This window comes from Lutra lutra, chromosome 9 (genome assembly GCF_902655055.1).
Source record: "Lutra lutra chromosome 9, mLutLut1.2, whole genome shotgun sequence".
NCBI classification, from domain to species: Eukaryota; Metazoa; Chordata; class Mammalia; order Carnivora; family Mustelidae; genus Lutra; species Lutra lutra.
This window is the reverse complement of record NC_062286.1, coordinates 34920892-34948186: the sequence shown is the minus strand read 5'-3', so window position 1 is coordinate 34948186 and position 27295 is coordinate 34920892. Positions and strand designations below refer to the sequence as shown.

At 41.1% G+C, this 27295-nt stretch overlaps 1 protein-coding gene across 12 annotated transcripts in view; it reads left to right on the top strand.

Annotated features, from left to right (window-relative positions):
* Positions 1-27295, top strand: part of KCNG3 (potassium voltage-gated channel modifier subfamily G member 3) — a 103908-nt gene that overhangs the window by 33641 nt on the left and 42972 nt on the right. For 10 of the 12 annotated variants that reach the window (XM_047744941.1, XM_047744946.1, XM_047744944.1 and 7 more), the window contains exon 2: positions 16917-17345. In XM_047744941.1, the coding sequence (XP_047600897.1) occupies positions 16917-17345 (429 nt within the window). Of the gene's footprint in view, positions 1-16916; positions 20188-27295 lie in introns of those variants that run through there. The other 2 variants (XM_047744947.1, XM_047744950.1) reach the window with 2 other exon arrangements.

Sequence of the window (27295 nt, the reverse complement as noted above, 5' to 3'; positions counted from 1 at the left end):
TCTCGGTCCCGAGATCAAGCCCCGCCTTGGGCTCAGCCAGCTCACATGCACTCTCTCCCAAATAAATAAATAAAATCTTTAAAAAAAAAAAAAAAAGAAGGCAATGAACATGAACACTTAAGCAAAATATTGATGAAATTTTCTTTTTTTTTTTTTAAAGATTTACTTGAGAGAGAGAGAGAGATCACGAGTGGGGGGGGTGGGGCAGAAGCAGAGGGAGAGGGAGAGAATCCTCAGGCCGACTTCCCACTGAGCACAGAGCCATTGGGGGGCTGGATCCCAGGACCTTGAGATCGTGACCTGAGCTGTAATCAAGAGTCAGATGCTTAACTGACGCCACCCAGGCTGCCCAAGATGTTGATGAAATTCTTTACCTAATTTCACTCTAGAAAGATGATTTCTGTCTTTCCATCTGTTAGGAAAATGAAGAAGATGGTTCAGAGTGGCTATTTCTTGTAGTGAGATTTTGCTGGGCGTTTTCCCTGTCTTCACTTGCCTTTCAATTTAGGGACAGCCTAGTTCCCTCTGCCTCATACATCTCTCTAGGAGGTCTGGGACAGTGATGAATGCCTGCGGAGTACATCTGCTCATATCCTTATAGCTGGGCTCTATACTCCTCATAGCCAGCCAGTGGCAGGACTCTGCTGAGGCTTCTGGCATCTATCTCCCATCGTGTCATTTCATTTCATTACTGTCATCTCTCGCTAGTTTGGGCCTTCCATTTGTCTTGTCTGTGTCATAGCCTCCTGACTGTTCGCTCCCTTCAGCCATCCCATAAACTCCTGCCTGATGCAAATTCCCACAGTCCACTTGGCCTCTTCCCAGCTCAGGGGTCTGGCAGCATGCCCGGCACATAGTAACCTCTTAAGAAATGCTTATTAAATGAATGAATCCACCTGTTGCTAAATCTCTAATGGGTTTCCTTTGCAGTAACTTGACTTTCATAATTCACCAGCTTCACTGTGAGACTAATGTACACACACCCAGCCATAATTCCACAGTCACCCCCACCTCCCACCGCACATCTCACTTTGCAACTGAGTGAGGCCCCTGTTCTGGAGCACCCTAATGCTTTTCTGGCTGTGATTTTTCTGACTTGGCCCCTCTGCTCCTTTTCCTACTGTCACTACTTGGTTTTTGGCCTTTATTTTTGCTTTTGAACATTCTGCAGTCCTCTAACCAGACCTCCTGTTTTCAGTCTCTCCTCTAGCAGAAACATCCCTGTTGCAGACTCAGCACCCTAGCTAGCCACCGACTTAGCCTAGAGCTTGTTTCCTCAACTGTCCTAAGATAGGAATAATGCAACAGTGATGACCGATTTATGGGCGCCAAAGAATAATAATAATATATAGCTCAAAGTTTTTTTGTTTTTTTTTTTTAAGATTTTATTTAATCATTTGACAGAGCTAGCACAGCGAGAGAGGAACACAAGCAGGGGAAGTGGGAGCGGGGAAGAAGGCCTCCTGCCAAGCAGGGAGTCTGATGCAGGGCTCCATCCCAGGGATCCTGGGATCATGACCTGAGCTGAAGGCAGACGCCAATGACTGAGCCACCCAGGTGCCCCTTGAAGTTGTTTTTAAAAGCCACATGGTTAATATTTAAATACATTCCAGTTGTGAAAAATTCAACTGTTCATAGATATTTATGGTAAAATGGATTCCTAACTTTACAATCCTCTGTCTGCCAGTCTCCCTCATTCTCTTGGGATAACCACTGTTAATAATTTGATCACTTGGCTCCTTTTCTGGGTCCGTATGTACTTATAAATATGACCTGATATATTTAAAGCACCAGCCTCCCGGTCATTTTTTTTTTTTTTAATTTTTTAATTTTTTTCAGCATAACAGTATTCATTATTTTTGCACCACACCCAGTGCTCCATGCAATCCGTGCCCTCTACAATACCCACCACCTGGTGCCCCCAACCTCCCACCCCCCACCCCTTCAAAATTCTCAGATCGTTTTTCAGAGTCCATAGTCTCTCATGGTTCACCTCCCCTTCCAGTTTCCCTCAACTCCCTTCTCCTCTCCATTTCCCCTTGTCCTCCATGCTATTTGTTATGCTCCACAAATAAGTGAAACCATATGATAATTGACTCTCTCTGCTTGACTTATTTCACTCAGCATAATCTCTTCCAGTCCTGTCCATGTTGCTACAAAACTTGGGGATTCATCCTTTCTTTCTTTTTTTTTTTTTTTACAGCTTTATAAACATATATTTTTATCCCCAGGGGTACAGGTCTGCGAATCGCCAGGTTTACACACTTCACAACACTCACCATAGCACATACCCTCCCCGATATCCATAACCCCACCCCCTCTCCCAACCCCCTCCCCCCATCAACCCTCAGTTTGTTTTGTGAGATTAAGAGTCACTTATGGTTTGTCCTCCCGGTCATTTTTTTAAATGGCACCTGTGATCATTGCCATCAAATAAACTTCTGTCTTTAATATCTGCTGCTTCCATTAGGCTTTAAAAAAAAAAAAAAAAGGCTTCTGAAGTGTAGCTGCTTTCACATTCCCAAATTTACCAATACTTTATTATCTTTGCTTGTGCTGGTCTTCCTATGACAAAGTAAATTGCCACTTTTTTTGTTTTTAAGATTTTATTCATTTATTTGAGAGAGAGAACATAGCAGGGGGAGGGGCAGGAGCAGGGGGAGAGTCGGAGAAGCAGGCTCCCTGCTGAGCAAGGATCCCAATGTGGGACTTATCCCAGGACCGTGGGATCAAGAACTGAGCCAAAGGCTGAACCCCAACTGACTAAACCACCTGGGCTCCCCTAAATCGCCACTTTTTCAAAGAAGCCTTCCATCATCCCCCACGTGAAGGAAATCTTACCTTCTTCTGAACTTCATGCATGTTGATTATAGCATTTGTCACTTTCTGCATTTTATATCTGAGTGTATGTGGGTAGGTTGTTGTTGGAGAGGGAATGTCTTACCTTTTCACTAAGTTTTAAATTTTGGAGGGGCTAAGTTATAGTCTTTCTTTCTCCTCCTTCTTCCATTTACCAGTTTTTTAAAGAATATGATAAAGGATACAAAGCGACAGCCAAATGAAGAAATACATAGGGCAAGGTATGAAGAAAGGAGGTGGAGCTTTCCTGCCCTCTCCAGGAGCACCATTCTCCCCAGATCTCCATGATTTCACAAACCTAGAAGCTGGAAGCTGGAAATTGTATCTTTTTTTTTTTTTTTTTTTTTTTATTACTCTCTGAGCCCAACATGGGGCTTGAACCATGACCCTGAGGTCAAGAGTTGTATGCTCTACTGACTGAGCCAGCCGGCCATCCTCCAAATTATATCTTAAAAAAAAAGTTTTATTTTGAAATAGTTTTATACTCACAAGAGGTTGCAGAAAGAGGGTGGAGAGTTCCAGTGTCTCCTTCATTTGGCTTCCTCCAGTGATAACACCTTACATAATTACAGTTAAGTGCTGTTTGTAATTCATCTTTTTAGACCTCTCTGTGGCTCTATAGAGTCTGGTATACAGTAGGTACTCATTAGCCTTATTGCATGATGAATGAACTAATGTACTCCATGGGCTTAGAACCCCAGCCAAGTAATAGATTTCCATCCCAGCCTTAATTCAGGACATTGGCTTGCTTGGCTAGTACTAACCTAAGGAGACTCAGACCAAAGCCAGAGACATTTCCCGACTCTCTTCATGAATATCTGGTTCACCCACCAGAGGACGAGAAAGGGTTCTGGGACCTATTTCAAAATAATACCCGAGGAGGGATGTGGTTGCCTGTGTGTGTGTGTGTGTGTGTGTGTGTGTGTGTGTGTGTGTGTGTGTGTGTAGGAATTAGCTATGAGCTGATGGCTGATGGGGCTGGATATTTGGGGGTTCATAATACCATTCTGTCTTCTTTTGCATGTTGAATGGTCTCAATTCTTCATCTCAAACGTTAAACACACACACACACACACTCTCTCTCTCTCTCTCTCTCTCTCTCTGCTACATTGCCGAAGTATTATAACCAGGGGCGCCTGGGTGGCTCAGTGGGTTAAGCTCTGCCTTCGGCTCAGGTCATGATCCCAGGATCCTGGGATTGAGCCCCACATTGGGCTCTCTGCTCAGCAGGGAGCCTGCTTCCTCCTCTCTCTCTGCCTGCCTCTCTGCCTACTTGTGATCTCTGTCAAATAAATAAATAAAATCTTAAAAAAAAGGTATTATAACCATTTCTTAGGTTTTAGAATCCAGCTCTATTAACTCTCACTAGCAGGACAGATTTCCTATAAGGTACATACCATCTCAGGTTCTACCACAGTGCACGTAACTCATGTATTTGGCTTGAAGATGAACTGGTTATTATGCCTAAAGGAGAAGGGAAGGATTATTTGTAGTAATTGCCTGTGATTTTTCATGGAAACACACTCTGAAGTTTGATGGAGATTTATGTAAGATGAGTTGCCCCCCATCCTAGCAGAGCAGGTGCTGTGGTCCTTGGCGTCCTTGCTTGTATAGTCAAAAACTCGGTTGCTCCTTGTAGAAGGTCACTGGTCCGTCTTTATCTTTAAAGAGAGAACGTGGATCCGGTATCTGCCTTGGTGAAACAGGACAGAGAGACGACATTGAGAAACTGTGCTCTGCAGCTAGGAGGTGGAGCCTGTTTTACTCAGGCAGGAGAGAGAACTGCGTGCTCCTGTCTGCTATGTGGGGAGTAGGTGGTCAGAGGGCAAGAGATCCAGCAGAATTACAGCAGCCCCTTAAAAATCCAAGTAGGGAGCCTAGTCCCACATAGCCAATCCTCAACTCCCACTGGCCTTTCTATTTATCACTGTCCTTCTCCTGCCAGTATTCTAAAGAAAGGGCCATCCAAACACAGGCATGAGTAAACACATAGTGTGAAGTGGGGAACATAAAATAACAAGTGTAGGGGTGCCTGGATGGCTCAGTTGGTTAAGCGCCTGCCTTCGGCTCAGCTCGTGATCCCAGGATCCTGGGTTTGAGCCCCACATCAGGCTCCCTGCTAAGTGGAGAGCCTGCTTCTCTCTCACTCTCCCTCTGTGCTATCTCTCTCTCTCTCAAATAAATAAAGTTAAAAAAAATAACAAGTATACATTGATTACAGCAATAAGGAAATATATAAATCCCAGCCAGGATTCAATGTAGTACATAACCAATGAGTATGTATTACTAATCTGCCGTTCGTGAGCTGTGGGACATGAGCAAACCCTTGTCTTTACTTCAGTTTCCTCTGTCATAAGTGGCGAAAATAAAACGTATTGCATTTAGTTGTGAGAATTAAATGAATACACGTAAATTTAGAGAAAGATGCTTGGTACCCGAGTGGGTATGTAATCTGCTTGTCTTTATTCTTACTATTGATCTAGGTTGGAGGATAAAAAGATAGGAATGAGACAGATTTTTTTTTTTTTTTGAAGGTAATTAAAGTGCACAGGAAAAAATCAAGATTTGTTTAAAAAATGCTGCTATTTTTCCTATTCAGCTTACTGTTAGGGAGAAAACTCTTGTAAGGACAGAAAAGACACTCCAGGTAATGTGGTGACATTGATGTGCAGCGTGTTGGAGAATTCTTATCCCGCCGTGTATTCTTAGACTGTCTGTGCCTGTTAGAAATGTGATTGGAAATGCCTTGTACATTCACGCCTGAAAGCTTGGGGTAGGAACGGTGTGACTTCTCCTTTTGTGGCATTTCTGGGGTCATGCTGGTCGAGTCACACTGCTGACAACTCCATCATGCTGATTGCTCTTCTCTGATTGCTTTTTTACTTCTTCTTAAATTTGTTATTAAACTGGGCAAATAATACGTGCACTGGTAAAGCATTTAATGATACAAAAGGGAATGAAGTAAAAAGTGAGTTTCCATCCTGCACAGGCTCCCTCCTTCGAGGCAGCAACCAGTGTTTGCGGTTTCTTGAGTGTTCTTCCAGAACATGTGTGTGCATACACGCGTTCACACAATCATCACGTAATTTACATACTGTTCTGCGCCTGTATGTCTTGAAGAATGTTTCACCTCAAAACACAGTAATGTACCTGATTCCTTTTCTTGCCCGCAGGGTATAAGGTAGAGTCATAAAGTTGCTGATATAAATTTCATATGATTCAACCTAATAACTTTGGGAAATGCATTTATATAATCAATCTCCTATGCATAGACGTCTCTTTTTTTATTCTTGCGTAGTACAAGCAGTGGATCTCATTGTGCAGTTCTTGTGTGAATATGAGGGTGCGTGTGTGGGATAAATTCTTACAGTGGATGGCTGGGTCTGATGTACGGTATTAAGCTTGATATATCCTGCCAATTACTCTTTTAAGTGGTTTACCAATTTATGCTGTAGCCAGCAGTGTATAAGATTACAGGCAGAATTCTGGAAGGAAGAAAGAATGGAAGGCTGGAGCATTCATCCTTGCCTTCTCTTTCTGCTCAGGAAGGCACTGAACTGATCTCCTTTTGAGTGTGAAGGGAGGACTCTGAGCCCAGAGATGGTTTGTAACAACAGTAATTATGGCCGCAATCTGTTGAGCCCTTACTATTATTTTATATTATTTCATTTAATTGTTATGACAACCTGAGAGATGGGTTCTATTATTATTGTCACCATTTAACAGATGAAGAAAATTCCGGAGGAGAGACTAAATAGCTTATCCACATTTCTGCAGTGAGTTGCTAGTGGAAAGGGGTGGCCTGCCTCAGGATCCTACTGTCTTTTTCCCTGTGCTCTATAGTTTCATGTACAAAAGAAGGACATAATATTTTTATTTTGGGTAAAAGATGATCACAGTCTTTTATCTTTACACACACACATACACACATTTATCTTCCTCTTCCCCCCCAAAACAATAAAGTTGATTTTTAAAATCCTATTCCATTTTAAAGATAATTCAAAGCTATTACATAAAAAATATAACTGTACTTTCATGTTTGTTGCAGCATTATTTATTTATTTATTTATTTATTTTAAGATTTTTATTTGTTTATTTGTCATAGAGAGAGAAGTGAGAGCAAGCACAGCCAGACAGAGTGGCAGGCAGAGGCAGAGGGAGAAGCAGGCTCCCTGCCAAGCAAGGAGCCCAATGTGGGACTTGATCCCAGGACGCCGGGATCATGACCTGAGCCGAAGGCAGCCACCCAACCAACTGAGCCACCCAGGTGTCCCATGTTGCAGCATTATTTATAATAGCCAAGACTTGAAAACCATGTGAGTGTCCACTGACAGATGAGTGAATAAAGAGAATGTAATGGAATAGTATTCATCCATAAAAAGAAGGAAATCTTGCTTTTTTTTTTTTTAAAGATTTTATTTATTTATTTGACAGACAGAGATCACAAGTAGGCAGAGAGACTGGCAGAGAGAGAGGAGGAAGCAGGCTCCCTGCTGAGCAGAGAGCCCGATGTGGGGCTTGATCCCAGGACCCTGGGATCATGACCTGAGCTAAAGGCAGAGGCTTTAACCCACTGAGCCACCCAGGTGCCCCAGAAATCTTGCCATTTTAACAACATGAATGGACCTTGAGGGCATTTTGCTAAGTGAAATAGGTCAGCCAAGGAAAGATAAATACTGTATAATCTTACTTATATGTGGAATTGAAAAAGAACCATACTCAAAGATTGAGAGAACAGTTTGATGGTTGCCCAAGGATAGGCTCACGGGTGGGAGAAATGTGGATGAAGGTGTCAAAAAGTACAGACTTCCTGTTATAAGGTCAAGAGTTCTGTGGGGTTATAATGTACAGTATGGTGGTCACAGTCAACGATACTGTTATGGTATATTTGAAAGTTGCTGATAAGTAGATCTTAAAAGTTCTCATCACAAGAAAAAATAAGTGAAGTGACGAATGTTAACTAAACTTATTGTGGCAATCACAGTATATACATATACCAAATTATTGCGTTGTATATCTAAAACTAATACAGTGTTATATATCAATCACATCACAGCAAAACTGGAAGAGATAGAATAGAAAACAAATTTTAAAGATAATTTAATAGGAAATTGTTATTGAGATTTGAGTTAATATAGCATTTTCTTATGTCATATTCTTTCTCATTTAATTTTATTATTATTTAAAAAAATTTTTTTGGAGAGGAAGAGGGTGGGAAAGGGCAGAGGGAAAGGGAGAGAGAATATTAAGCAGGCTCCAGGCCCAGTCCAGAGCCCCATGTGGGGCTTGATCTCATGACCCTGAGATTGTGACTGAGCCAAAATCAAAAGTTGGACCCTTAACTGACTGAGCCACCCAGGTGCCCATAAGCTGTATTATTATACATTGTGATATTCTGCTTATTTTTAAAAAATATTTTTATTTATTTATTTGACAGAGGGATCACAAGTAGGCAGAGAGGCAGGCAGAGAGAGAGGGGGAAGCAGGCTCCTGGCTGAGCAGAGAGCCCGATGTGGGGCACGATCCAGAACCCTGAGATCATGACCTGAGCCGAAGGAAGAGGCTTTAACCCACTGAGCCACCCAGGTGCCCCTATTCTACTTATTATTATTTTTTTTTTTGAAGATTTTTTATTTATTTATTTTACAGAGAGAGATCACAAGTAGACAGAGAGGCAGGCAGAGAGAGAGAGGGAAGCAGGCTCCCAGCTGAGCAGAGAGCCCGATGTGGGACTCGATCCCAGGACCCCGAGATCATGACCCGAGCCGAAGGCAGCGGCCCAACCCACTGAGCCACCCAGGCACCCTCTACTTATTATTTTTTTTATTCTACTTATTTTTAATATAGTTTTGTTATAATTGCATATGTATATATGTACATATGTATGTAAAAATGTATTTACATGTATAACATTTATAACATGCATTTAGTAACTATTTCAGATGTTTTGTTCTGTTGTATTTTTTTTAAGTATTTTTTTAAAAGATTTTATTTATTTATTTGACAGAGATCACAAGTAGGCAGAGAGGCAGGCAGAGAGAGGAGGAAGCAGGCTCCCTGCTGAGCAGAGAGCCCGATGTGGGGCTTGATCCCAGGATCCTGGGATCACGACCTGAGCCGAAGGCAGAGGCTTTAACCCACTGAGCCACCCAGGCGCCCCTGTTCTGTTGTATTTTTATGTGTTTTCATTTACCTTCATCAAATCAACTATTCGGTAAAAATATTCAGTCTTTGACTGTTTTTATGTTTTTATTTCTTAATTGTCCCTGCTGTATCAAATTTGAATCAGGTTCTGCTTGGTGCAGATCCTAAGAACAATCAACTTTAAATCCTTTTTTCTTTTTAAAAGATTTTATTTATTTATTTGACAGAGAGCAAGGGCCAGGAACAAGGAACATAAGCAGAGGGAGTGGGAGAGGGAAAGCAAGCTTCCTGCAGAGCAGGGAGCCCAATGTAGGGCTTGATCCCAGGACCCTGGGATCATGACCTGAGCCGAAGGCAGATGCTTAACCAACTGAGCCACCCAGGGCCCCCAACTTCAAATCCTTTTGAAGTAAGGCAGAATATGTCACTTAGTTAATTAATGACAAGGTCAGCACCATTTTTTTTCCTTGTGCCAGCATGGCCTTGTGGTCCAAGGCTCTGGATTAAGGCTCCAGTCTTTGGTGGTTTGAATCCCACCACAGCCTTATTATTTTTTTTTTTAATCTGATAAAAGAAAAACATAAAATTTACCATTTTAACCATTAAAAATTTTTTAAAGATTTGTTTATTTTAGAGAGGAAGAAAGAGAGCGCATGCACATGAGTGGGAGGGGCAGAAGGAGAGGGAGAGAGAGTCTCAAGCAGACCCTTGGCTAAGCACGGACCCCAAACTAGGGCTGATCCCTAGACCCAGAGATCATGACCTGAGACAAAACCGAAAGTAGGATGTCCGACCAAGTGTGCCACACAGGCGCCCTCACCCCATTTTAACAATTTTTAAGGGTACACTTCAATAACATTATAGGTATATTCACATCATCATGAAATGGATTTCCAGAATATTTTCATTCTACAAATCTGAAACTCTATGCCTATTAAACAATTCCTTTTTCTCCTCTCCTGCTAGCCCCTGGTAACCACCATTTTACTTTCTATGAATTTGACTACTTTAGATTATCTCATAAAAGTGAAATCATACAGTATTTGTCTTTTTGTGGCTGGATTATTTCACTTAGCATAATGTCTTCAAGGTTCATCCATTTTGTAGCATGTGACAGATTTCCTTCTTTTGTAAGGCTGAATAATACTCCATTGTATGTATATACCACACTTGTTTACCCATTCATTGTTGATGGACCTTTGGGTTGCTTCCATCTCTTGGCTGTTATGAATAGAGCTGCTATGAACACAGGTGTGCAAATATCATTTGTAGACCCTGCTTTCAGTTCTTTGGATATGTACCCTGAAGCAAGATTGCTAGATCATATGGTAGTTCAGTTTTTAATTTTTTTGAGGACCCCCCCCATAATGATTTCCTTCATGGCTGCACCATTTTGTAATCCCACCAGCAGTGCCAAAGGGTCCAATTTCACCATACCCCCACCAAAACTTGTTATTTTTTGTTTTTTTAATAATAGTCATCCTACTGGGTATGAGGATACATCCTCATGGTTTTGATTTGCTTTTCTCAGATGATTAGTGATATTGAGCATCTTTTCATATGCTTGTTGGCGATTATGTATAATTTTTGAGAAATGTTTATCAAGTCTTTTGCTAATTTTTAAATTAAGTTATTTTATTTTTTGTTGTTGTTGTTGACTTTTAGGAACTCTTCATATGTCTTGGATGTTGAAGCTTCATCAGATATATGATTTGCAAATAATGTCTCCCTTTCTGTAGAATGCCTTTTCTGATTAAAAAAAAAAAAAGATAAAATTTACCACTTTAACCATTAAAACAAAAATTTAAAGATTTTATTTATTTATTTGACACAGAGAGAGAGACAATGAGAGAGGGAACTCAAGCAGAGGGAGTGGAAGAGGGAGAAGCAGGCTCCCTGCCGAGCAAGGAGCCCAATACAGGGCTCGATCCCAGGACCCTGGGATCATAACCTGAGCCGAAGGCAGACGCTCAATGACTGAATCACCCAGGCGCCCCTAAAACATTTTTAAAGATTTATTTATTTATTGGAGAGAGAGAGAGTTCGTTCATGAGTGGGAAGGGCGGAAGGAGAGGGAGAAAGAATCTCAAGCAGACCCACACTGAGCGTGGAGAGATTGAAAGATTTATTTAGGGATGCCTGGGTGGCTCAGTCAGTTAGGCATCTACCTTCGGCTCAGGTGATGATCCCAGGGTCCTGGCATACAGTCCCACATCAGGCTTCTTGCTCAGTAGGGAGCCTACTTCTCCCTCTGCCTACTGCTCTCCCTGATTGCACTCTCTCTCTCTCTCTCTCTCTGACAAATAAATAAAAGTAAATTTAAAAATCTTAAAAAAACCCCGTAATTTAAAAAAAAGATCTTTTTATTAATTTGAGAGAGAGATCAAAGAGCACAGGGGGTGGGGCGCCTGGATGGCTCAGTGGGTTAAAGCCGCTGCCTTCAGCTCAGGTCATGGTCCCAGGGTCCTGGGATCGAGCCCCACATCGGACTCTCTGCTCAGTGGGGAGCCTGCTTCCTCCTCTCTCTCTGCCTGCCTCTCTGCCTGCTTGTGAGCTCTGTCTGTCAAATAAATACATAAAATCTTAAAAAAAAAAAAAAAAAAAGAGCACAGGGGGTGAGGTGGTAGGAGGGGCAGAGGGGGAGAGAAACCCAAGCAGACTCTGCACTTAGCGCAGAGCCCAATTCGAGGCCCAATCTCACAGCCCTGAGATCAGACCTGAGCGGAAACCAAGAGCTGGTGGATCAACCAACTGGGCCAGCCAGGTGCTCCTGTAGATTGCCTCTTCACTTTGCTCAGAAATTGTATCCTTTGATGCACAGGGTATTTGATTTTGATGTAGTCCCATTTGTCTATTTTTGCTTTGGGTGTCATACCCAAGAAGTCACTGCCAAGGCCAATGTCATGAAGTTTTTTCTCTGTGTTTTCTTCAAGAAGTTTTATAGTTTGAGGTCTGTAATCCGTTTTGAGTTAATTTTTGTATAAGGTATAAGAAAAGGATCCAGCTGAATTTAATACCCTTTGGTGTGCTTCGGTAATCCCTTGAAGGTCCCAGAAGAACCTAAAAGCTTATTGTGGCTGTGGAATGGACATCCAGGGCCTTTGAGTTTTTTCAAAGTTATTTACACCGTCCTGAACAAACATTTGTTGAGCACTTGCTAAATGTCTGATGGGTCTGGGAAGTGAGAGAAGGTGATAACAAAAATAAGGTGGGGAACTCTTTGGGGTGATGTGAATCCTATATATCTTTTTTTTTTTAAAGATTTTATTTATTTATTTGACAGAGATTGAGAGAGAGAGAGAGAGCACAAGGAAGGAGAGCAGCAGGCAGAGGGAGAGGGAGAAGCAGTCTCTGTGCCGAGCAAGGAGCCTGATGCGGGGCTCAATCCCAGGACCCTGGGATCACGACCCGAGCCCAAGGCTGCTGCCCAACTGACTGAGCAACCCAGGTGCTCCAAATGCTGTATATCTTGATAAGAGTTTGGACGATAGAGGGTATGCCTCTGTCAAAACTCAGTGAATGCACACTTAAGGTTTGTGTATTTCGTGGCATGCAAAGTTTACATCAAAAAAAAAAAAATGAAACAAATACTGAACTCTAGTTAATGATATGCACTTTGAAGTTTTTAGAAGAAAGTGCACTTTGTTCTTAAAAAAAAAAGATAGATTGGGGAGCCTGGGTGGTTCAGTCTGTGAAGCATCGACTCTTGGTTTTGGCTCAGGTCATGATCTCAGGGTTGTGGGATCGAGCCCTGTGTTGGACTCCATACTCTGCCCTTCCCCCCACTCGCACGCGTGCATGCACTCTCTCGCTTTCTCTCTAAAATAAATAAATAAAATCTTAAAAAAGAAAAAAATGAAACAAATATTGAACTCTAGTTAATGATATGCACTTTGAAGTTTTTAGAGGGAAGTGCACTTCCCTTTAAAGTAAAGGATTAACAGATGGGTAGAAAGGTGAATAGGTGATAAACAAGTATAAAATATAAATGTAAATGAATTTGCTCCATGTTTGAAATTTTTCATAATAAAATATTGATGGAAAGAGATGAGAAGATAGTACATAGAGGGAGACTCACTTTGACCTCACACAGCATAGTTACTGGCCTCTTGTGTTCTGTCTAGCCTTTGTCCGGGTGGGATGGTGAGGAGTGGAACTGGTTAGTACTAAAGCCATCTGCTCCCCTTTTGGACCCTCTGGAAACTTCTGCATCATTCCCGGATGTGCCTTCTATCACAAGAGATCCGTTGAGTGACCCATGGTAGCCGGTAATTGTGGTGGTCTTCAGTACCTACAGGAAGGAGCGCATTTTATGTCATACCTCAGGGTACAATTATATGTAACCGAAACAGAAGTTTCATAAAACTATCCTTTGCACTCTGATATTTTCAATTCCAATTTCTGAAACGAATGTCAGATTTGATCCATTAATGGGTTAAGAACCGAGAGTTAAAAAAATGCTGCTCAAATATGTCAACCATGGAGACCACAAGATTGACATCTGTCACTTAACATTCACAGCGAACATTGCCATAAAAATCTTCAGCATTTTCAGATGTTCCGTAGAGCTTCAAAGCCCAAGAGACCTGAGTTCCGTTATACGTGCCTCTGCAATCTCTCAGTTGTGTGACCTTGGCAAATTTGTTTAACTTCCTAGCCTCAGTTCCATCATCTGGAAAATGGGGATGTCAGGAAATATGGACTTCATAGAGTTCTAGGAAAGGGCTAAATGGAGTGATGTCTGTAAAGTGCTTCACACAGCGCCCAACGGAAAGACTTCAGTAAGTGGTAACTATTTTTATTAGCCATGAATTCATGAACTTCTGTGTTTAGGCCTCAAAATCAAAATGGTCTTCCAAGGACTACGGTGTTCTTCAGTAACTTTAGTTCTCTTTTCCTGTTTGTTTTTGATAGACATAACCTTGGGGAGCGCCCGACTGTTGGCTCCAGCCCTGAGTAAAACAGACCTCGGTTTTCTAGCAGTTGTCGGTGGTGGCTTTGGTGAGAGTGCCATTTGGAAACATGGGGCGTTTTGGCAGGCTTCGTCGTGTTTGTTGTTGGGAGACTGCCTTGGCATCGTCCTAGGTGAAAGAGGGATGCCTGGGGTGTCTCACTGATTCATCCCCTTGGCATGGAATTCTGGATAAACTGCATCTGACTTGGGGGCGGGGCAGGAAGAGCCCAGAGGGCCTCATTACAGAGGAGTTCACCTCTGTGAAATTCCCTTACTGGGGGATTATTCTGCACCCTTTGGATTTCCTCCTTTTTAATCTGAACAACTTTGGCTGCTAGTGGAAATAATTAGAACATGTTCTGGTATTTTTGGCACCATTAGAATTTTTGCTCTTCTTCATTTAATAGAATCTTCGGGTTTATTGCTGGGAGAGCCCTTCGAAGGCCAGTGTGAGCTTGCCGCGGGACAGCAGGCCATGGGCCTGGGTTGGGCTCGGTGCTCTCGCTCCCATCTGGCTGGGGAAGAGACTCAGCACTCCAGCTGGAGAACTGGTGCATCTTAACCACAAAGAAAGTGGTGACCATCCCCACTGTGTGCTACTGCAATCCCTCTTGAGTGTGTGTCGCACGGCTTACCTAATGTACCACGTTATTCCCTAGGAAAACATCTGGTTTAGAGATTTCAGCAGCTGAATCCACCAAAGATGTGTTTGTTGCCCACATGTCCTGTCCAACCTGAGTCAGGATGGGGACTGTCTGTCTTTCTCCATCCGGACACCCAGGGGCTTGGGCTAGTAGGGGTCCCAACCATCTTGGAGCCACTTAGGACAAATGCCTTCCAGGTTGCCATGGCCTGGAAGAGACTTAACATTCACCCTTCTGTGCTAGTGCCTGGAAGTGATAGGTCATTTTGCTCATGGCTCATTGGTCTAAACTGGTCATATGACCCTAACTACCTGCAGGGGGTGCTGGAAATATGGGGGAGCCCATGGAATATTTGATGAGCATTCCTGAGGAGAAGTCATATGTGGTACTCTATTTGTTAAAACTATATGCAGCTTTCTATTTTTTTTTTTTAAGATTTTATTTATTTATTTGACAGAGACCACACACAAGTAAGCAGAGAGGCAGGCAGAGAGAAAGGGGGAAGCGGCCTCCCTGCTGAGCAGAGAGCCCGATGTGGGGCTTGATCCCAAGACCCTGAGATCATAACCTGAGCTGAAGGCAGAGGCTTTAACCTACTGAGCCACCCATGTGTCCCACAGCTTCCTATTCTTTAGGTCTACCAAGTTTCTTTACCCACTCACTTTCCTAAGCCTCCAGGTTCAAAGAGGCCATCATGGGAGCAGCTTTTACTGATGGCCTGGTGGGGACAGGGCAGCTGCCGCAACCACAGGGTAATGGGATTCGTGAGCAGAGCAGCAGATAATACAGTAGAGAAATCGTGGGGGCAGCTGTGACTTCATCTGCTCACTTGGTGTGGTAACTTTGTGTGGTAGGCAGACAAATATTCCTCCCTCTCACCCCAAACATTTCAGGTCCTAATCCCTGGAACCAGCTGGTATTATTTATATGGCAGAAGGGGTTTTGCAGATATGATTAAATTAAGGATCTTGAGATGGGAGTTATCCCGGCTTAGTTGAGGGGGCCCTAAATGCTGTCACATGTATCCTCATAAGAAGGACACAGAGGGGTGTGACACTGTGACAGAAGAGGAGGAGGCAGAGAGACTGGAGTGATACCACAACAAGCCAAAGAATGCCCACAGCCACCGGAAGCTGGAAGAGGCAAGGAGTGGATTCTATCCTAGAGCCTCTGAAAGGATTGTGGCCCAGGAACTGGGGAATGGGGCAAGAGAGAGAATTACTTTTCTCTACTCTTCTTTTTTCACCTTTTAAATTGAAACTAGGTGAATGTACTACCTGTTTAGTAAATAAATGAAATTAACCTTTACAGCCCTGCCAACTCTATAGTAGGAGAACACAGTTCAATTTATTTATTCAGGCTTTATTTATATCAAGGCTTCCAAAACCGTGTGCTGAGATTTAATTTCCTCAGCCTTGGGGCGTGCAGGCAAGGGCCAGGGGAGCCAGAGCCCCCCAGGGTCGGTGTCTTTGATGTCAAGAATACTACCCTTGCTGCCAGTGGGCTCTGTAAATATTCTTATTTTCAAGGCGTGCAGTGATGTGGAAAGGTTGGTAAATACTGCTCTAGGTAAAATGTGGCCTTATATTTTAAAATACATGTCACATAAAAATAGCTATGGAAAAACCAACCCACCAGTTGGGTCCTTAGGGAAGAACCTAGTGATTATTTCACGCCAACCCAGGAGCCCTCAGCCTTTCCTTCCATGGTGACCCTTGTGATGAGGGTGGTCATGACCTGACGCTCCTGCCAAACCCCGAAAACTGGCTTGGCTTCCGTGTTTCCCACACGGGCCCACAGGAAAAGAAAGCAGTGTAGCATGTTAGGAAGTGATCTTGAGTTCACGCTTATTTACCAAGAAATAAATCATTGAAAACTTGGCTATGTGCACCCGCTGTCGGAACAGTCATTCTGGCCCACCTCATAACTGGCATCACAGCAGAGAACCGCTGTGCTCACAGAGTCAGTAACATTTCACATGGTGATTAGCTGCATAGAAAGTCATTTTAAGACACCCAATAAGAGGTCAGTTTTTTAAAAGACTAGTGACAGGCAAAAAATATATACATATTTAGTTATTATGTGCAGTCTATAAATAGAAACTTGACCAAGTTCAGTTTTCCTTTGCACTGTAATATGTGTTGTTCTGTTGTGTCCTGGTGGATCTGATGATGTTGGTAATGCTGTCTGTTCTTTATGTTTTCTGGAAAAAGTAACTGAAATCGTTTGTCGGTGTAGTACTATCTGAAGATATCTAAGAGCTATTAAAATGCTTAAAAATAAAATGATCAATGCTTCCTTTGTTCTCTTGACAGGATAATTGAAGCTATCTGCATAGGTTGGTTCACGGCGGAGTGCATTGTGAGGTTCATCGTCTCCAAAAACAAGTGTGAGTTTGTCAAGAGACCCCTGAACATCATTGATTTACTGGCAATCACGCCGTATTACATCTCCGTGTTAATGACAGTGTTTACGGGCGAGAACTCTCAACTCCAGAGGGCTGGAGTCACCTTGAGGGTGCTTAGAATGATGAGGATTTTTTGGGTGATTAAGCTTGCCCGTCACTTCATTGGTCTCCAGACACTTGGTCTGACTCTCAAACGATGTTACCGAGAGATGGTTATGTTACTCGTCTTCATTTGTGTTGCCATGGCAATCTTTAGTGCACTTTCTCAGCTTCTTGAACATGGGTTGGACCTGGAAACATCCAACAAGGACTTCGCCAGCATCCCTGCTGCCTGCTGGTGGGTGATTATCTCTATGACTACAGTTGGCTATGGAGATATGTATCCTATCACCATGCCTGGGAGAATTCTTGGAGGAGTCTGTGTTGTCAGTGGGATTGTTCTCTTGGCATTACCGATCACTTTTATCTACCATAGCTTCGTGCAGTGTTACCATGAGCTCAAGTTTAGATCCGCTAGATACAGTAGAAGCCTCTCTGCCGAGTTCCTCAATTAACGCATTGCAAATCAATTCTTGCATACACGTTTGGTAGAAAGAGTTGATACTACTTCCTGTTCATCATGTGTTGCTTGCTGGGTGAGCCGTACAGTGGTACTGGCATCGTGCTGGTAGGGTAGAAATTATCCTTCCCAGCTGAAGGGAGGAAAGAATTTCCTTAGAATGGAGTAAATAGAATTGAGACTTCAAAGGAAAAGTACTAACTCCTAGAATAAATTTTAGGATCTTATTTTATTTAGGCTTGTCTCCTCCTTGTCTTGAACAATTACACGTTTTGTGTTTGTTTTAAAGTATATTATTTGAACATTTTAAAACTGAAAGGTACTATTTTCCAAATGTTTCTCCATCTTATGAATTCAGAAGAAGCTTGGAAGTTACAGTGTTTTTTGTTGGAGAGCAACATTTTCATTTCTAAATGTTTTATAATCTCTCATATCAATGTCAGAAGTATCCTGGAAACATATGTCACACGCGGGAACTGTTTAACAAATACTTAAAAATTTTGGCCAAATTTTAAACTGTATAATGGAGCTAGATACAAGCAAGGATAGTATGTGAAAAACTTTTCCAGCATATTTCTCAATTCCCTGATTTATTTTTGTTTCTATTATTCACCTTATCATACAGCTTCATGGATCCTTGAGCATGTTTTCTTTTTTCCATTTTGGATTTCTTTTATCTCTTCACTGAAATGATTCAACAGAGTGTTTCAGAATGAGGAGAGCTTGTATTGTTTAGCGTTTTATTGGAGTTCATTTTACTTGAATTCACCGCTATTACTGGGTGATAATTGTCCTAACATTCAGATGTCCAAACAAGAATATTTCTAACATAAAAAATGGTAATAGAAATAGTTTGATACTACAACCCATATTTATCTTCTTCTGTTCATAATTTTTGCCGTGGGTTTAATGAGACTTAACAGATGAAAGGATGTTTATGTAGCCTTTTTATACCAAAGTCATACTTAGATGTTGTCACTGGATTATCATAAAAAGAGAAATTAAATATTTCCTTACTCTCGGTTGCTATGTAGCTAAGCCAATTTTAAGCCAGCTAAAAACAATGAATACATAACTGTTTGATCTGAGCTTCGCCATTTTGAATTGCAGCTACACCAAAACTTATACCAATATTGAACAATATGCCACATTAATCTGGGTAGATTATTAGAACTAAATAATATAAAACTGATGACTATTTAGTGCTAAATTTTAGCAATATGAATTAAGATTTTGCTTTGCTAGCCAGTTGCCATAAAGAAGTCAGTATATAAGCACAAAAAATTAAAATAATAGATTCACAAATATTTTAATGTTGTACATTGTAATTTAATGGAATGTAGAGAGCGGATATATAGGAGATGGGACCTGGTTATATTTATCAAAGAATGGAATATTCATTAGAAGAATATTGACCATCATGTAGTTCAGACCTTATTTAGTACAGGTAGACAATCAGGGCAAGAGAGGGTATGATTGTGGAGGAATTAGGGCCCAAACCCGGATCACTAGAAACCTACCTATCTCGCCCAGCAGCTTTTTTTTTTTTTTAAGGTTTATTTATTTATTTGGGAGGGGGACAAAAGGGGAGGTGCTGAAGGAGAGGAGAGAGAGAATCTTAAGCAGACTCCTTGGTGAGCCTGAAGCCTCTCACCACCCTGAGATCAGGACCTGAGCTGAAACCAAGAATCAGAAGCTTAACTGATTCAACCACCCAGGCGCCCCACCCGGCAGATTTTTCTCAACATACATCTGAGATTTGAGAAAAGCCTCAAAGCTATACTTCTTTGCCGTTGGCATTGCTGGGATAATAATAGCAAAACCCTATATTTCCCCTAATTTCTGAGTCTATGTGATATTTTGGCCATTAAAAGAATCTCACCCCATCTTTTTTACTATGCTGCACTGGTATGCTGCTCATTATATGCTCAAAATAAATTCTGTTATTTATTGTATATTTATTGTATTTTAATATATTTGAAATAAATGGCATGGATTTATTTTTTCTTACCTGTTTTGATTAAGGCTTTGTGATTCATGCAAATACTCTGCAGATGTTAGCACCCCCATATTACTAATAAAAATATGGTAGCCATCCATTTTGCTGGCACTGGGAAGACTTCATGGGACTACGTCTCACGTTCCCAAGTAAATTATAACTATCTCGAGGGCTGGGACCTGTTTTTCTTGCACACACCTTCATATTCCCACAATGTCTGTGACAGATATGGGCACAGGCTATTGTGGACTGATTTGGGGGGAGAAATTTCTGTGTGAAGAGGCAAGGAGAAGCACACAGCTGAATGTATACATGTGGAGCCACACATGTGAAAACACACACACACACACACACACTTTGAGGCTGCCCTTAACAAGAAATCTCTTGTTGGTAATGCCAAGCTAAGGACTTCTAATGACTAATTCTACTGACAACTCAGCTACCCATTTACTAAGAACAATGATGAGAAATGATAGAATAGTTCACTTGTGAGTTAAAAAAATATATTGCGGATGTTGTCATTTTCTAAGAACAGAGGCATTTTTCTTACAGCTTTCCCTGAATGTTACTGCCTTAAAAAAGTCACTTAGTTGGATTTTTTTTTTTTTTTCTTTCGAAATAGAAAGAGAGCATGAGGTGGGGAGGGGCAGAGGGTGAGGGAGAAAGAGAATCTCAAGCAGACTTCACACCAGAATCTTAAGCAGACTTCGCACCCAGTGTGAAGCCCGACACAGAGCTCCATCTCACGACCCTGAGGTCATGATCAGGGCTGAAATCAAGAATCAGATGCTTAGCCAACTGAGTCACCCAGGTGCCCCAAGACTACTTCTTTAGTTGTGCTTTTAGACATTTCTCATAATTCTGTCTTCATGGCACAAATAATTTCATTGTGATCTATATGAGTACCAGCGAGTCAGATAGTACCCTAAATTATTAAGATGCCCAATGAAAGGGGTGCCTGGGTGGCTCAGTGGGTTAAGCCGCTGCCTTCGGCTCAGGTCATGATCTCAGAGTCCTGGGATCGAGCCCCGCATCGGGCTCTCTGCTCAGCAGGGAGCCTGCTTCCTCCTCTCTCTGCCTGCCTCTCTGCCTGCTTGTAATCTCTCTGTCAAATAAATAAATAAAATCTTTAAAAAAAAAAAAAAAAGATGCCCAATGAGGAAAGAGGAAACCCGAACATTTGTTCTGACTTTACTACACATGAGACTATGACTTGATCTTCCATATAACTTGTCTTGTATCCTCCCAAATTGGTGTTTTTTTTTTCAGATTAAAGATATAAATTACAGGGGCGCCTGGGTGGCTCAGTGGGTTAAGCCGCTGCCTTCGGCTCAGGTCATGATCTCAGAGTCCTGGGATCGAGCCCCGCATCGGGCTCTCTGCTCAGCAGGGAGCCTGCTTCCCTCTCTCTCCCTCCCTTTCTCTGCCTGCCTCTCCATCTACTTGTGATCTCTCTCTGTCAAATAAATAAATAAAATCTTTTAAAAAAAAGATATAAATTACAGCATACATATAAAAGTGAACATGCTCTTAAAAATTCAAGGCCTTATTTATCTTTTTCTGTTATGGCTTTATTGTTCTGGTAGGTTGCTATTTGAAACCAACATTTGCATTTGCTTTGCTCTTGGGTTTCGTAGTTACTTGTAACCACACATTTGTAAGTTCTCATTTTCTTAAAAATGTAGAAATATATTCTTTCACAGTGGCTGTCAGTAAATCAAAGTAATATCCTGTTTTTTAAGTTTTTGCCCAGATATCTTGCCTGGGTCTCCGGTGACCTGGGAGGCAGGGAAGGGGTTACATTGGATATTGGTGTTGGAAGGGTATCTTTGGTTGGCTTAATGTTTTCTAAAAGGAGCTGGTTTTTCTCTTTGCTATAGAAATGAAAAATTAAAAAAAACAGAGACCTCCGAGTTATGCTTCATGGTTAAGCTTCTATAACTCCAAACTTAACACATAGCTTCAGAAAATATTTCTAGAGCTCTCTGATCCTATGTAAGGATACATTAGCTTATGGCATGCAGTATACAACCTAAGTGAATATAGTGTAAATATGTCATAGGGCCATAGTAAATTAGAACTAAAGGGCCCTGGAGACTTCTGGTCTACTCGTCCCCTTCCTTCGCCCTTTATCTTGTCCATATGTCAGCAGCCAGGGAAGTGTGCTTCCAGTGGCTTATGACCTAGCTCTCATCCTGATTTGCCTGTGACTTTCTTTGTTTTAGCACTGGAAGTCCCCCTTCCAGGGAAATCCCTTCATCTCAGGTGAACTGGGACGGTTGGTCACTATAGTGTCAGCTCAGGCCCCAGAAACCTGGCTTCCAGATTTTTAGTTCAGTAGTCTTTGACGTACTTGTGTTTTATTTTATAACATCAGAAGGCATGAAGGATTTCTTTTTTAAGTATTTTCTTTGGGGCTTTGGAGCGCTTTCTTATAGGTCAAATAAAGAGCAGATGTTCCTTTTAGACATCCTAGATGTCAGGAAGGATGGCTTGGGACCAGGGTATAGGGGATTCAGACTTAACGGTAAAGTTTTATCCCCCCACTCCCCCGTAAGGTTTTTAAATTTTGCAGATTTAAAACAACATAGTTGTACACCTATTCATGCATATACAAATAATTGCAATACATAGTCATCATTACATTGTTTAGAGGTACAGATTGAGAAATGTCATAGCTGAATAGGAACTAACATGGATTGACACTTACATAGAATGTTCTTTTTTCTGTTCTTTTCTCTCTCTCTCTTTTTTTTTTTTTTTTTTTTTTTAAGTAAGCTCTAGGCCCAGTGTGGGGCTTGAACTCTCGACCCTGGGGTCAAGCATTGCTTGCTCTGCCATCTTACCAACCAGCCAAGCCCCTCTTTCATGGAATGTTCCATAGAAGTTCCATTTTGGTCAGGGAAGGTTGCTTACACTTCTTTCTTTATTCACCATGCTTTAATGTGGTGTTTTGCTTCCTGCTTTTCCAGACCCATCTGTGCTCAGAGAACTGGGCCTGTCAGGTCTGCCTCGCACTGTGGAGCCTTCCAAAGACTTGTGAAAGAAATGTCATCCGCCAGTGTGATTACATTGTTCCTCTTCTGTGATGAGCTTTTTATTGTTTTCTCTCAGCAATTCCCCACTTAGGCCTAAACTTCCAGATTTTTCCAGTTTTTATCAGACAGTCCCAATAAGTACTTAAACTTTGGACCATCAGCTTAATTGTCAATTGATTAGTGACTAGAACTTGATAACATGCATTTACGCTATAACTTAAGTCGATTTTAAGTAGCTTTGGTGAGACTCGTTTGATTGAACACTCAAGCAAGTGTAGTGAAAGCATAAATGACACTTAGTGGGGGGGCATGTGGCTCAGTGGGTTAAGCCTCTGCCTTTGGCTCAGGTCATGATCTCAGGGACCTGGGATCGAGCCCCGCATCAGGATCTCCACTCAGCAGGGAGCTTGCTTCCCCTTCTCTCTCTGCCTGCCTCTCTGCCTACTTGTGATCTCTGTCAAATAAATAAAATCTTTTTTAAAAAAATGACACTTAGTGGGTAAAAGCCTGAGGGAGTAATTATTGGGACCTCACCCACCAGAACTAAGCAATGCTGTGTCATTTATATCTGAAGAAGTGACCTTGCTTTATTATGCAATGTTGTATTAAAACTGAAATTAAATTTCAATTACTTTTTTTGTATTAGGTAGGTTTTCCTCTTTTTAGATGTTATTTCATTTGTTTTGAAATAATCCTGTAATTCTGCCCATGACAGAGTAGAGGCCACATACATACAGAATATGTACTATTGTAAGGTATTTTGTTTTTAAAGAAAGGACACATAAGTGTAATGACAGGTGTTTTTGCTGTATTAATATAGAATGATTTGCTCAACTTACATATTGCTTTTTAACTGTATGTTACAAGCTTGATCTTACAGCTCTGATGGAATTCCATGTATTCCTTCTCTACAGCCTAGAAGGCAGGAGAATTTTACATTTTTAGGGGGGAGAGCAGCATTTGAGATATAAATCCTGAACTCTGATACAGGAAGGGGTGTGGGGTGTGTGTGTGGCCATAGCTATACATATATTTATTTTGTCTTACTGTTTTAGCCATAGCCCATCTTTTATATGAAACACTTGGAGGTAAAAGGGCAAAATCATGAAATGGATGTAAGACTTAGCTTTCAGATTCGAGGGAAAGGCTGTTTCTGTTTGGAAGATGGAATTGGAAAACTTTGGTTTTTTGGTTTGAGATCAACTGCCTAACTTCTTATCTGTATTTTTATTCAGTTTTTCTTACCATTTGGAAGGTTTTAAAATAAATAGTATCAATCATAGTTGTAAATTAGAATAATGTGTCAAGATCCCCTTCTTGAAAAGATTCATTTTATAGTAATTTAAGGGAAATCACCTTTTAGTAACTCCCCCAACCAACTCAGCTGAAAAAGATCAGACAGAAGTTGAGCAACACATGTATGCTCATGTGTTTTTTTCCTTTTTTATGTCTTTTTCTTAAATGCATTTTTTTTAAAGATTTTATTTATTTATTTGAGAGAGAGACAGTGAGAGAGAGCATGAGCGAGGAGAAGGTCAGAGAGAGAAGCAGACTCCCCGTGGAGCTGGGAGCCCGATGCGGGACTCGATCCCGGGACTCCAGGATCATGACCTGAGCCAAAGGCAGTCGTCCAACCAACTGAGCCACCCAGGCGTCCCTTAAATGCATTTTTTAAAAATGTATGCACCTTTGCTTCAGTGCAAGGCAGAGGTAGAACACTGTAGCATGCAAGAAATAATAATTAGTTGCATCCTGCTTTTTGTAACAAATAGGCTTCCCTACATTTGTGTGGGAAGAAAGCTGGTAAACTTCATATTTCGTGTAGACAATAATGGATGTATACAGGTACTCAACTAGAGAATCCTTTTAACCTGCAAGTCAAACTTCTTTTATGTTATTATCCCCTATCATAGATGTTTTTTAGATTTGATTTTTCATGTATATAAGAATGAGGTCTCTTGAGAAGGGCATGCCTGCATAGGGATCAGAATCAGATCAAATTACTGAAAATCTACCACATGTGAAGTCAGAGTTGAGGAATTATAACATTTGACTGAACAATGAGGATTTTTATCAGCTAATGAAATATGAGGCAATCCTAAAAATGCATGTTCTAATATTTGAGCTATTAATTCACATAGCATGGAATTTATCATTTCCAAGTGTACAATTCTGTGACGTTAGTATGCTCACAGAGCTGTGCAACCATCACCCCACTCTCTCTAACTCCAGAACATTTTCATGTACCCCGTCCTCATTAGCAGTCACTTCCCATACCACGCCCGCCCTGACTTATCCCTTGGGAACCACTAATCTCCTTTCTCTCTTTATATAGTTTTGCCTATTCTGATCATTTCACATAAATGGTAACATGGAGCCTTTTGTGTCTGGCTTCTTTCCCTGAGCATAAATGTTCTCAGGGTTCATCCTTGTTGTAGCGTCAATCAGTTCCTCAAGTCATTCATTGTTGAGCAAAGTTCTTTTCTGCGGTTTCACCACATTTTGTTCACCCACTTCTCTGTGGATGAGTATGTGGGCTGTTTACACTTTGGGGATGAAATGACAATACTGCTGTAAACATGCATGTACAGGTCACCATGTGAGCCTATGTTTTCCCTCTCTCCCATATATACCTGGGAATGGAATTACTGGGTGGTCATGGTGACACTATGTATAACTTATGTATAACTTTTTGAGGAACAGCTACTGTTTTCCAGAGCAGCTGAACCATTAAACATTCCCACTAGCCATGTATGAGGGTTTCACTTTCCCCACCGCCTCCCCAACACTTATTTTCCGTTTTTGTTTTTTTTTTTAATAATTGCCAGCCTAATGGGTGTGAAATAGTATCTCATTGTGACTTTTTAAAAAGTAATCTCTACATGCAACATGGAGTTCAAACTAACGACCGAGATCAAGAGTCAGATTCTCTACTAACTAGGCCAGCCAGGCGCCCCTCGTTGGGATTTTGATTTCCATTTCCTTAATGACTAATAACATTGAGCCTATTTTCATGTGTTCATTGATTATTTACATATCCTTGGGGACAAATGTCTATTCAAATAATTTTCCCATTTAAAAAATGGGTTTTTTTTAATCGTTGAATTATAAGATTTCTTTATATATTCTGGATACCAGATCCTTAACAAATTCATAATTTGCAAATACTTTCTCTCAGTTTGAGAGTCCTCTTTTCACTTTCTTAATGGTATCATTTGTAGCACACAAGTTTTAACTTTTGATGTAGTCCAGTTTACCCTTTCTTTTGTCTCTTGTGCTTTGGGTGATAACTAAGAAATTCAAGGTCATGAAGATTTACTCACATGTTTCCTTCAAAAAATGTTCTAATACAAGGCCTTACTTTCAAGTAACTGATCCATTTTGAGTTTTGAGTTTATTTTTGTATATGGTATGAGGTAGGGGTCCAATATAATTCTTTTGGAGGCAGGATCCAGTATCCTCTACAATTTGTTGAAGAAACTATTTTTTCCACCATTGAGTGGTATTGGCATAGTTGTCAAAAATCAGTCCAGAGATGTATGGGTTTATTTCTGGATGTTCGGTTCTTTCCATTGATCTCAATGTCTGTTATGCCGTAAGTACAGAGAAAACGAAGTAATAAGTTTGGAAATCAGGAAGTGTGAGTTCTTCTTTTGCAAGATTGCTTTGGCTGTTATGGATCCCTTGCATTTCCATATGAATTTAGTATCAGTTTGTCCATTTCTGCAAAAAAGGCAGTTGGAATTTTGATAGGGATTGCTTTGAACTGATTGAGAATGTCAATCGATTAGGGTAGTGCTGCCTTCTTAACAACACGGAGTCTTCCAGTCCATAAACACAGTATGTCCTTCCGCTTACTGAAGTCTTTAATTTTCCCCAGAATTCTCTATTTTCTAGTATAGAAACTTTGCACTTACTTGGTTTAATTTATTCTTAACTATTTATTATTTTTGATGCTATTGTTAATACAGTTGCTTTCTTAATTTCATTTTCAGATTATTCACTTCTAGTATATAGAAACACAACTGATTTTTCTATATTGATCTTGTGTCCTGGAACCTTACTGAACTTGATAGCTCTAATAGTTGGGTTTTTTGTTTGTTGTTTGTTTTAAGATTTTATTTATTTATTTGAGAGAGGGAGGGAGCGCAAACAGGGGGAATAGTAGGCAGAGGGAAAGAGAGAAGCAGGCTCCCTGCTGAGCAAGGAGCTCGATGCGGGGCTCCATCCCAGGACTCTGGGATCATGACCTGAGCCGAAGGCAGACACTTATCACTTTACCGACTAAGCCACTCAGGCGCCCAGGTCTAATAGTTTTTTGAGGATTCTATACATAAGGTCCTATCATCAGCAAAGATAGAGACTTTTACTTCTTCCATTTGTCTCTTTGTCTTACTAAAATACTCCAGCTAGGACTTCTTGTACATTGTCAAATAGATGTGGTGAGAGTGGACATCCCTGTCTTATTCCTGATCTCAGGAAGAAAATTTTCAGTCTTTTACCATTGTGATGATTGCTAGGGGGGTTTTGCGGGTTGAAAAAGTTTCCTTGTATTTCTCATTTGTTCAGTGCTTTTATCTGGAAAGCTTTTTGGATTCTAGAAATGTGTTTTAATGAAGAGATGGGTAGGTTTTGTTGTGAATTGAAATGTACTATCTGTGTCCGGAAATAAATTCTGCTGAAGCGAGTTT